Source organism: Symsagittifera roscoffensis, chromosome 1 (genome assembly GCF_963678635.1).
Source record: "Symsagittifera roscoffensis chromosome 1, txSymRosc1.1, whole genome shotgun sequence".
Lineage (NCBI taxonomy): Eukaryota > Metazoa > Xenacoelomorpha > Acoela > Convolutidae > Symsagittifera > Symsagittifera roscoffensis.
Genome location: NC_087062.1, coordinates 68,211,948 through 68,223,474, shown reverse-complemented (window position 1 = coordinate 68,223,474; position 11,527 = coordinate 68,211,948). Strand labels below are relative to the sequence as shown.

At 35.6% G+C, this 11,527-nt stretch overlaps 1 protein-coding gene across 1 annotated transcript; it reads left to right on the top strand.

Moving 5' to 3' along the window:
• Positions 1-7,824: 7,824 nt before the first annotated feature.
• LOC134856945 (serine/threonine-protein kinase DCLK3-like) lies at positions 7,825-11,211 on the top strand. Its single transcript, XM_063873239.1, has 2 exons — positions 7,825-10,596; positions 10,718-11,211. The coding sequence occupies exons 1-2, from the start codon at positions 8,007-8,009 to the stop codon at positions 11,161-11,163; spliced, it is 3,036 nt and encodes a 1,011-aa protein (XP_063729309.1). The 5' UTR covers positions 7,825-8,006; the 3' UTR covers positions 11,164-11,211.
• Positions 11,212-11,527: the final 316 nt, after the last annotated feature.

The following is an 11,527-nucleotide window of genomic DNA, read 5'->3' as shown; positions in this document are numbered from 1 at the left end:
ATTTGATTAGATACCCATAATTTTTAAATTAATATTAGGTTTACGAAATTGTGCGCAGATACTTTTAGTTGAATTTTCCTCGAAGGTGGCACTAAAGTGTGTTACGGTTAGAAAAAGATAACATATATCTTCGTTTGGATTAAGCTGTACTACATTGTGCCTATATTTTGATCCACAGGCTACAATTTTACCCCAAAATTATGTTTTACGTGATAGTGTGTCTACAAAATGTAGTATATTTTTTTCATTCTAATCTTGTTTATAGATATCGGAGAAACCGGCTGTTTCAGCGAGTTTACGGCAATTTTGATCAAAATGATTGACGTTGGATGGTGTCTATTTTTGTTTAAAAAAATTTGAAAGTAATGGGTGCAAATTTATTGTTTTTTGTCTGAGTTTGAAAAATACTTATAGATTATAGATTTATATTAGAGATGATTTCGGTTGAAATTTTCTCGAAGGTGGCATTAAAATGTGTTATGGTGGAAAAAAAAGATAACATTTATCTGCGTTTGGATTAAGTTGTGCTACATTTTGCCTATATTCTGCTCCACATGCTACACTTTTATCACAAAAATATGTTCTACGTGATAGTATGTCTACACAGTTTACTTTATTTTCATAAACTTCTGGTATTCGTTGGTAGCACCTTTTGTCTTCAAAGACATACAGTGGTGCAATTTTCTGAGAGTTCATGTATAACACCAGAGGATGTTTCCATCGCAATCAATAAAGTATGAGCGATGACTGGAGATTAGTTATCCTATATACGGTATTTTTGGAAAAGCTAATGCTAAAGACTGTGATATTTGTGTTCGTTCTAATTCACATAAGTGATGTAGTGTTTCAAGTTCTGATAGTGTCATTTCATGAAAAAATCTACTAGTGGTCTAATCAAGTTTCATAACAAGTTGAACGTCGTAGTGAATTGCGCCAAAGTATGTGTTGATCATTAGCAATAACTCTTTTAGTCGTGTACTGTCGCGATTTTCTGGAAGGTGTTTTCCTCCGGTGCTGCCAGTGTTTTTGTAAATTATGATTGGTATATAGTATAGATCATAAAATTTGATCCGATTTGGGTGTGACTTGGGGATTATGGATTTTCCTTTTTACATTTCAAATCTTTTTTTGTATTCAACTTGTATATCTAATTATGTGTGCGAAAAATGTTTTTTGGATATTGCATGCTAATTATTTTTCAAGAATATTGAAAGCCTGGTAATTTATTCTTTTCCTTGTATATTTTTAAATGGGTCTAGATGTGATCGTTTTCTATCAGGTGTAACTAATCAAATGGTATGGAATCTATTAGAAAAAGAAATTTTTTAATTTTGGCATGAATTTAGCAACTTGAAATATGGTGAATGTGTTTTCAGGAAACCAAACAATGATTGACTGTGGGCGTTAGGTGGGGTCGCATTTTTTTAAAAAGTGAGCCAAATTTTTGATAAAATATGGTGTCATCTTGTAAGTCACGTGTTAATTGAACTTTTTCTAGTAGGATTTTCCAATCAAAATACATTATTTCTTGACATCCTGAGTTTTTGTGATAGCTTTACAATTTGATGGATCATTTATTCCAATATGAGGTATCCATTTTTATCGTAAAATTTGTTTTGCGTGTGCAGCGTGATAAGGGAGTTTTTTATCAAGCTATACATAACCTTGGTTTAGCTCAAATTGTGCTTGATTTGCAAAGTCTAGAAAAAGATGAAATATTCCTAACTTTCTATTATTGTCTTGGTTTGTTACAATATTTAGAAGTTTTAAATTGTTTTTAGAGTCTTCAAGACCAAAATGTCTATGATTTGTTAAAATGTTTATCAGTGTTTTGTGGCTGAAATTCTGTGTGTGATATGGGGCTTTGTTGTATAATTTTAGTTTGGTGTATGTGTTGTGCTACGGAAAATGCATCTCTGTAGTTTTGTGTTAATATTTGTTTGTATTGTCTTGTGGAGTATTCTTTGTGTTGGGTTGTCTTGATAGCTTTTGTTATATTCGCTAATTTCTGAGCTTGTCTTTCAACCTACGTGTGTATGGCGCATCTGTTATGAATTCCTCTAAGTTGCGAGATTAGGAATCTTATAAAATTAAATATTGCGTATTAGATAGTCATTATATCTAAGATGTAATATGGAAATCCTGGAAACGCTAGGGGTTTAACGTTTTGTGTATAAAGTTAAAGATATTGGTTGTTGAGATATCTTGTAGTCAAAAATTTTCTCCTTTTAGATAAAAATAAATTTTGATTTCTTCAATTTATCCATTGTAGCCTTGTTTATAGATGTCAGAGAGACGGGCTAATTCAGTAAGTTTACGGAGAATTTGGTCGATTGATTGTCATTGGATGGTGTCCATTTTTGTAAGTACTTGAAAATAATGGGTGCGAATTTGATTTTGTATGTGTGAATTTGATTAGATACCCATAATTTTTAAATTAATATTAGGTTTACGAAATTTTGGGCAGATAATTTTAGTTGAATTTTCCTCGAAGGTGGCACTAAAGTGTGTTACGGTTAGAAAAGATAACATATATCTTCGTTTGGATTAAGCTGTACTACATTGTGCCTATATTTTGATCCACAGGCTACAATTTTACCCCAAAATTATGTTTTACGTGATAGTGTGTCTACAAAATGTACTATAATTTTTTCATTCTAATCTTGTTTATAGATATCGGAGAAACCGGCTGTTTCAGCGAGTTTACGGCAATTTTGATCAAAATGATTGACGTTGGATGGTGTCTATTTTTGTTTAAAAAAATTTGAAAGTAATGGGTGCAAATTTGTTGTTTTTTGTCTGAGTTTGAAAAATACTTATAGATTATAGATTTATATTAGAGATGATTTCGGTTGAAATTTCCTCGAAGGTGGCATTAAAATGTGTTATGGTGGAAAAAAAAGATAACATTTATCTGCGTTTGGATTAAGCTGTGCTACATTTTGCCTATATTCTGCTCCACATGCTACACTTTTATCACAAAAATATGTTCTAAGTGATAGTATGTCTACACAGTTTACTTTGTTTTCATAAACTTCTGGTATTCGTTGGTAGCACCTTTTGTCTTCAAAGACATACAGTGGTGCAATTTTCTGAGAGTTCATGTATAACACCAGAGGATGTTTCCATCGCAATCAATAAAGTATGAGCGAAGACTGGAGATTAGTTATCCTATATACGGTATTTTTGGAAAAGCTAATGCTAAAGACTGTGATATTTGTGTTCGTTCTAATTCACATAAGTGATGTAGTGTTTCAAGTTCTGATAGTGTCATTTCATGAAAAAATCTACTAGTGGTCTAATCAAGTTTCATAACAAGTTGAACGTCGTAGTGAATTGCGCCAAAGTATGTGTTGATCATTAGCGATAACTCTTTTAGTCGTGTACTGTCGCGATTTTCTGGAAGGTGTTTTCCTCCGGTGCTGCCATTGTTTTTGTAAATTATGATTGGTATATAGTATAGATCATAAAATTTGATCCGATTTGGTTGTGACTTGGGGATTATGAATTTTCCTTTTTACATTTCAAATATTTTTTGTATTCAACTTGTATATCTAATTATGTGTGCGAAAAATGTTTTTTGGATATTGCATGCTAATTATTTTTCAAGAATATTGAAAGCCTGGTAATTTATTCTTTTCCTTGTACATTTTTAAATGGGTCTAGATGTGATCGTTTTCTATCAGGTGTAACTAATCAAATGGTATGGAATCTATTAGAAAAAGAAATTTTTTAATTTTGGCATGAATTTAGCAACTTGGAATATGGTGAATGTGTTTTCAGGAAACCAAACAATGATTGACTGTGGGCGTTAGGTGGGGTCGCATTTTTTTTAAAAAGTAAGCCAAATTTTTGATAAAATATGGTGTCATCTTGTAAGTCACGTGTTAATTGAACTTTTTCTAGTAGGATTTTCCAATCAAAATACATTATTTCTTGACATCCTGAGTTTTTGTGATAGCTTTACAATTTGATGGATCATTTATTCCAATATGAGGTATCCATTTTTATCGTAAAATTTGTTTTGCGTGTGCAGCGTGATAAGGGAGTTTTTTATCAAGCTATACATAACCTTGGTTTAGCTCAAATTGTGCTTGATTTGCAAAGTCTAGAAAAAGATGAAATATTCCTAACTTTCTATTATTGTCTTGGTTTGTTACAATATTTAGAAGTTTTAAATTGTTTTTAGAGTCTTCAAGACCAAAATGTAGTAATCTTTTAATATTTTTTGGTAGTATGATTCATGATTGAGTCTGTTTTGTTTCCATTTGAGACTTGAGAACAATGTACTTTCTTTTCAGAAATTTTTTCGGTTATTTTGTATTCTGAGAGAGTCTTAGCGCGGGCTTTTGAATAACGTGGTGCAATTACATTAGTTGATTCGGTTGATTGTGGTTCTGAATCACATTATGAGACTTGGTTTTTTGCATAGTTGTGTAGCGTTTTGTGTAGCGTTTCCCAATTTGAGCAAAGCCAATGTTTTATATAGCTTGTTAAAATTCCCTTATCACGGTGCACATGGAAAATAAACTTTACGATAAAAATGGATACCTCATTTAAGAATAAATGATCCATCAAATTGCAAAGCTATCACAAAAACACAGGATGTCAAGAAATAATGTATTTTGATTGGAAAACCCTACTAGAACAAATTCAACTAACACGTGAGTTAAAAAATGACACAATATTTCATCAAAAAATCCGCTTACCTTGTAAAAATCATCAAGGACATTGCGACTCCACCTCTCGTCCACAGGCAATCATTCTTTGGTTTCCTGAAGACTCAAGCACCACATTCCAAGTTGCTAAAAATCATGCCAAAATGAAAAAACTTCCAATTTTTTTTTATAGTTTCTATACCATTTGATCAGTTACACCCTGATTGAAAACGATCAAACCTAGACCCATATAAAAATACAAGGGTTAGAATAAATTAACAGGCTTTCAAATATACCTGAAACAGAATTAGCATGCAATATCCAGAACCCTTTTTTTCCACACAGTATTGAGATATACAAGTTGAATACGAAAAGGCTTCTGATATGAAAACAGGAAAAACTCATAATCCCCATATCACCTCCGAATCAAAACAAAGAGAATGATCTATCTTATATACCAGTCACATTTTACAGAAATAATGGAAACACTGGAGGAACACTCCTTCCAGAAAATCAGGACAGTAAACGACTACAAGAATTATCGCTAATGATCAACACATACTTTGGCGCAATTCACTACAACATTCACCTTGATATGAAACTTAACTACACCATTAGTAGAAATTTTCAATAAAGGTTACTATCAGAACTTGAACGCTACATCACAAATGTGAATTAGAACGAACAAAAACATTACAGTCTTTAGCATTAGCCATTCTTAAAATACCCTATGTAAGATTACTACTATCCAGTCATCGCTCAAATTTCAGTGATTGCAATGGAAACAAACTCTGGTGTTACACATGAACTCAGATAGTCTCAACACTGTATGTCTTTGAAGACAAAAGATGCTACCAACGAATACCAGAAGTTTATGAAAATAAAGTACACTTTGTAGACATACTATCAGGTAGAACATATTTTTGTGGTAAAATTGTAACATGTGGATCATAATAAAGGCAAAATGTAGCACAGCTTAATCCAAACGAAGATATTGTCAAAAGAATAAATGATAAAAGACTAATTGACAATTTATTTTAAGTTTTAGTCATGAATCATGATTGGTTAGTTCTAAGTATTTTACAGAGATAGTTATCAAGAATGTGATTGATTATAATAAATTAATAAACACTTGTTTTAAACTGGTTCCACAGCAGAGACGTTATTTATTATTAATTGATCTCAATCTTTATCTGTACAACAGAAAAAAACGAACCAGAGGAATTGCTAACGCAAACTGGCCTATCTTTTTTTTCTGAATTGAGGCACTAGAAAGAAGCTTCTTGTAGAAAAGTGGCATACCTAATTGCGTGTATCTTTAAGCCAGTAAATTGTGACTCTAAGAGAATTGTGGTACACTTAGGTTTGAAGCAATTTATCAGATGATATTTATTAATTTAGAGCTGAAGGTTCAGATAACTGTTGCCTAGTTTTCGCTCGATAATTAAATTGCTGATATAATTTTGGATATGTTAAGACTAGATTATTCAGTTTTTCAGTGAGCTCTCTCTCTCTCTCTCTCCCTCTCCCCTGGAATAGCTCGAATGTTCTTTAAAAAAATTTTAAAATAGTTTTGAAAAATTGATTAAACTAATTGAAAAATTTTATGAAAAGAAGTTATCAAAACATTATGAATTACTTGCATAACGCTCGGTTAATTGCTTAAGGGTTATTCATAGTTTTTCTCAAATTGATGCTACCAAATGGAGGTCTTCTGAACTCTTTCTACCATCTACAATACAAAATGGTCATACAATGTCACAACGTTTACTAAGTAGTTCTGAATTACTTTTTTTTATTTTAAACAACACGCAAAAAATTGGCCTAGCGCTCTACAAAGCACCCGTGTTCATGTCCATAGACCAAAAATGCTAATCATACAATTCCAAAAACTAAGTTTATGAAAAATTTCTAGTCATACAAATTTCGTACATTTTGCTAAAACAGGGTCATCGCAGTTTTGAAGATTTTTTTCTTGTTTCGGCATAAAATTCGGTGTATCGTGTTAAATAAAAAAGAAAAACTTTTTGTCAAAAAAAATCGAATAAAACAATTTCCATATATGCTATATATATCCACATATAGTAAAATTGAAATTGCCCCCTAATTGTTTTTGTGTTTTTTATCAACCGCAAATTGAAATTTGTACTCAAACAAACCTTTTCGAATTTTTTTTTGCATGCAAAGTTTAATTTTTTGTGTGCATAAAATAGTGCTGGATGCACTAACAATGGTTTCCTTTTCGCTTAAGAAGTTTCATCAAAAACGCTAAAAACTCCTCTTCGTTTGTGTGGCATGTTTATGCATGCCTTGTCCATTGTCCGACAATTTAAAAAATCAAATTTTATAAACAATCATTGTTGGAAGCTTTCGCCAAAATTTGAAATTTTGAGACTTTCGTTATATTATTCGTGCAAGACAGAAGTTAGACATGTGAGGCCGTTTTGAATGCAATTTTAATGCGAGACGGTGAAACGTTTGATCACTCTACGTTTGAGTAACCAAGGTTTCTGTCACTTGTGTTCTGTTACGAACACAGCCAAAAAGTTTTGAGAAATTAAAATGTCAAAAATCAGTATTGTTGGCTCATGGAAAAATGCTAGACATACAGTTTCCATAAACAAAAATCATTTATCATTAACCTTTCATGCAATTTTCTGTACTTATGGAATTGCATGAAAAGTGAATGATTAGCATTTTTCCATATATGAAAATTGTATGATTATCATTTTTGGTCAAACCGGGCACCCACCCAAAACTTCGTATGAAAGTTTTCGGCAAATTTTTATCTTTTACAGGAGTCTTTTAGCGTTTAGTTAAGTTAGCGGTTGTAAAGTAAATTAAGTCAATGTAAAAGTGTGTCAAAAATCCGTCCCATCCCTCACCTATAACGAAAAGATTTAAGTGCACAAGACATGCAGTGGGAAACTGTTTGTCATTGTTGTTTTTGAAAGTATCTTTCTTACTATTATGGCATTTCTTCCTTTGATTGTCTGAAAAAAAAACCTTTAGAAGAAGGACCGCTGTGTTTTTGCCTCCGAGATTGGAATGGAGCCAAGAAGTTGGTTACTTTGTAATATTACTACTGCTCATAAGATCCAGAATAACCGCTTCTTGATTTGTTTTGGCACCTACTCTTAAAATAAAGCCGTTTTGGATACCAAATCCGTAAATTAATCAAAACATTTCCTCATTCTTGAGAATAATTTCAAAACAACCGCTTACGTGCGTTTACATATGATCAAAAATTAATCGGTAATATTTTTTTTTCATTGTAGTAATAACAAATCTTCAATCGCATTTTTTGGCAATTTTTTAACTTATTCTGAATTCTTAACTAATTTCAAAATGGTCATTAAAGCAAAATTGGTTCCTACAAATACTAATAACCCATGGGCGTACAAAAGATACATTGCTCGAAGCAACAGGCATGCTTGGAAAACTCGCCGACAGGGAGCTGAAACTGAGGGCTGCTCGTCGGTTTGCAGAAACTGCCCTCTTTGCAACGGGCGAAGATTTCAAGGCTACTTCGTTGATGGAAATCCGCGTTATTTTTTCAATACCGCTACTCGAATGCCCGCGAACTCGCTCGGAAATTTGTCGGGAGCACGAGCAGATCAGTATTCGCACATTCCGCCGAAAGTGGACACAGGGCAACCGGCGAGACTGGAGTTGCCGCCTATAAAACGGAGATATGGCCGAAGGGGAAACAACCGTACGAACCCGGCAGATTTTCCATTCGGGTCAACAGTTCCGAGAGACAAAATGGTCGGGTACGTCGGACACCTCGGCTTGCGGCACCCGAAAGAACGCGAGTACCAGGCGAAAAAGTTCCAGATCATCCCGGACAAGGAGCCGGACGTCTCGCTAGAAATAATGGTGAATGATATAAGCAAAATGACCGTGGCATCTTTGCTCGAGGAAATCGAGGCACAAATAGGATACGGTTCACTTTTCCAGGAAAAGCTGAAGAAAGTATTCACACTTGAAAACCAGGAAGTGAAGAGTATCAAACAGCTTTTCAGCTCTGATGATGTAGTACTGGTGGGATCGGCCAAAGAAAAGATCGCAGATGCCACTTTGAAAGCTATAAAGAAAATATTAGCAGGCGAAACGGCAGTTCAGATGTCGGCTGCCGTAAAAGGGGAGAATTCGAACAAAACAGACAGTGGATTCAGCGACTACGATTTGAACTCAGAGTCAGGAATTCAAGGGGTGTCGAGACGTTCACGTGACAGTCTAGACGTTAACATAGGTTTAATGATTCGAGATGAACTCGCATCCACCCGTGAAAAGAAAGCCAAAGAAGGTCAAAGATCAAAATCAGAGCCAAGAGCCGATAATAAGAATGTCATTCCGTTTTGGTTGAAAGAGAAAGTTGACGTAACCAGGAATGAGAACTTGAATGGGTCTGGAAAAGACTGGCTTACAGATTCCATGACTCGCGATGAGTTATACATGGGTCAAGGAGCGGATCAAAGAATAAATCAAAAAGTTCGAAAATGTGAGCTGAGCGAAAGAGAAAGAAGAAATCAAGAAATAAAATTCGGTTTGAAAGGTCGAGCAAGAGTTTTTAATCATTCGGTTGTTTTGCTAGAAGCAGAGTTGAAAAAGTACTCTTCGCCGTCTCCAAAAATGGATCTTGTTTTGTCTCCAAGACTGGATCAACTTCACCGAGATGCAGAAAACCAGGAGCGAAAACGACGAAAAGCAGAACACGACAAGATGCTGCTGGACAAACGTCGACAACAGCATTTCACAGCGGCTCAGCAAATGAAGAAACGTCATCGTGCAAGTTCCAACCCACCTTCTCAGTCGCGAATGTTCTTGAGTCCCGCCGACGCCGAGCTCCAACTGGCCCAAGAGGCCGAAAAACAACGACAAAAGGAGGAAAAACTGGCATCTCGAAACAAGAAACATGGGATGAAAGCCGAGGACGAAGCTGAAAGACGAATGAAAATGAAAGAGCAGACTGAGATGATTCGTCGACAGGCCGAAGCTGAAGAACGACAGCGAATGAAAGATAAACGAAGACGAGAGCAAGAGGAGAGAGAAAGGCTAGCCAAACTGGACGAGGAAGAAGCAGAAAAACGTAAGAGAAATCGAGAAGCCGAGTTGGCCGAGGAAGCTCGGAAAGCCGAAGAAGCTCGGAAAGCAGAAGAAGATCGCAAAGCCCAAGAAGCCCGTCGTAAAGCGGAAGAAGATAGGAAAGCCGAGGAAGCTCGGAAAGCCGAAGAAGCTCGGAAAGCCGAAGAAGCTCGGAAAGCCGAAGAAGCTCAGAAGGCAGAAGATGCCCGGCGTAAAGCCGAAGAGGCTCGAAAAGCCGAAGAAGCTCGGAAAGCCGAAGAAGCTCGGAAAGCCGAAGAAGCTCGGAAAGCCGAAGAAGCTCGGAAAGCCGAAGAAGCTCGTCGTAAAGCAGAAGAAGAAAAAAGGAAGAAAGAGGAAAAAGATCGATTGGCAAAAGAAGCGGAAGAGCGTGAAAAAGCTGAAAAAGAGCGTGAAAAAACACGTGAAATGGGAGTTATTCAACCAATGGTTCAAGAAGAGGAAGTTAAGCGCAGGTTTAAAATCAGGGAGAAAATTGGCGAAGGCGCATTTGCAACAGTATTTAATGCTGAACTAATAGATGGAGATCCGCCTGGTCTAGCAGCCCCCGACTGCAGAGAATTCGCTCTGAAAGTTATGGACAAACAGAAAATAGCCAGCAACGTGGACAACGTGAAAGAAGAAATCAAAATCCATTCAAAGTGTGACCACCCAAATATTGCCAAACTGTATGAAGTGTTCGAAACTCCTACCCGTATTTACATGGTTATGGAGAAAGTACCGGGAGGCGATTTGTTCGATGCGATTGCCGAAAGTGTCAAGTTTGATGAACCCCAGACGGCTTTGATAGTCAGATCTCTCGCTGAAGCTTTGCTGTACCTGCACTCTAAAGGCAAGTTTTTCATAACTCTTAATATTCAGTTTGTTAAACTGACTCATCAAATGATAATGAATAGATCAAATTCTCATAAACTAGAATTTACTTTGATTGAAAAACATAATTTTTGTTTCAGAAATTGTTCACCGTGACATCAAACCCGAAAACATATTGGTCGAGAAAGACTCGTCGGGTCGCATTAAACGAGTAAAACTTTGTGACTTTGGCCTGGCAACTGTCGCAAAGAAGAAAATATTTGCTGTCTGTGGAACCCCGACTTACGTCGCACCCGAAATACTAGCCGAGAAGGGATATGGTCTCGATGTTGATAACTGGGCGGTCGGGGTTATAGCTTATATTCTACTTTGTGGGTTCCCTCCTTTTCGCAGTTTGGAGAGAAATCAGGACGAACTTTTCGACACAATTCAGAGAGGAGAGTTTGAGTATCTCTCCCCGTATTGGGACACTGTTACAGACAGTGCCAGGGATTTGATTGACAATTTGATCGAAGTGTCCATCCCAAAGCGCATGCAACCCAAGGATATTTTGAAGCACAAATTCGTAATGGACAAGAACTCATGAAAAATTAGTTATTTATAACATTTAATTAAAAGATAATCGGCACTTCTAAAAAAAGATGAAAAGCGCAGTTTTTGAAACTGGCGGTTAAATGAAATGTAAAACATGCTTAAATGCAGTAAATGGAACCATTAAACGCTATACGAAGCTTAGATATAGTTTTTTTTACACCATTTATCATTTTTGTTTCAATAAAATTAACCAAGTCAAATAAATTCAGAACTTGTCATTGAGGTTTCGAAGGAGCTTCAGAATACAGAGCAAGCCTGGGTTGCTCTCGCAGGAAAGTTGGTTTTGCATAATTGAGATATCAATCTAAACATAACAGCTTGTATAATGGGCAACTACTGAATAATCTTTCTGACCT

Bases quoted from the DNA above. Each gene is read 5' to 3' on its own strand.
- LOC134856945 (XM_063873239.1), top strand. From the start codon at position 8,007: ATGGTCATTAAAGCAAAATTGGTTCCTACAAATACTAATAACCCATGG. The intron at 10,597-10,717 runs GCAAGTTTTTCA...TTTTTGTTTCAG, and splicing joins GCTGTACCTGCACTCTAAAG to AAATTGTTCACCGTGACATC.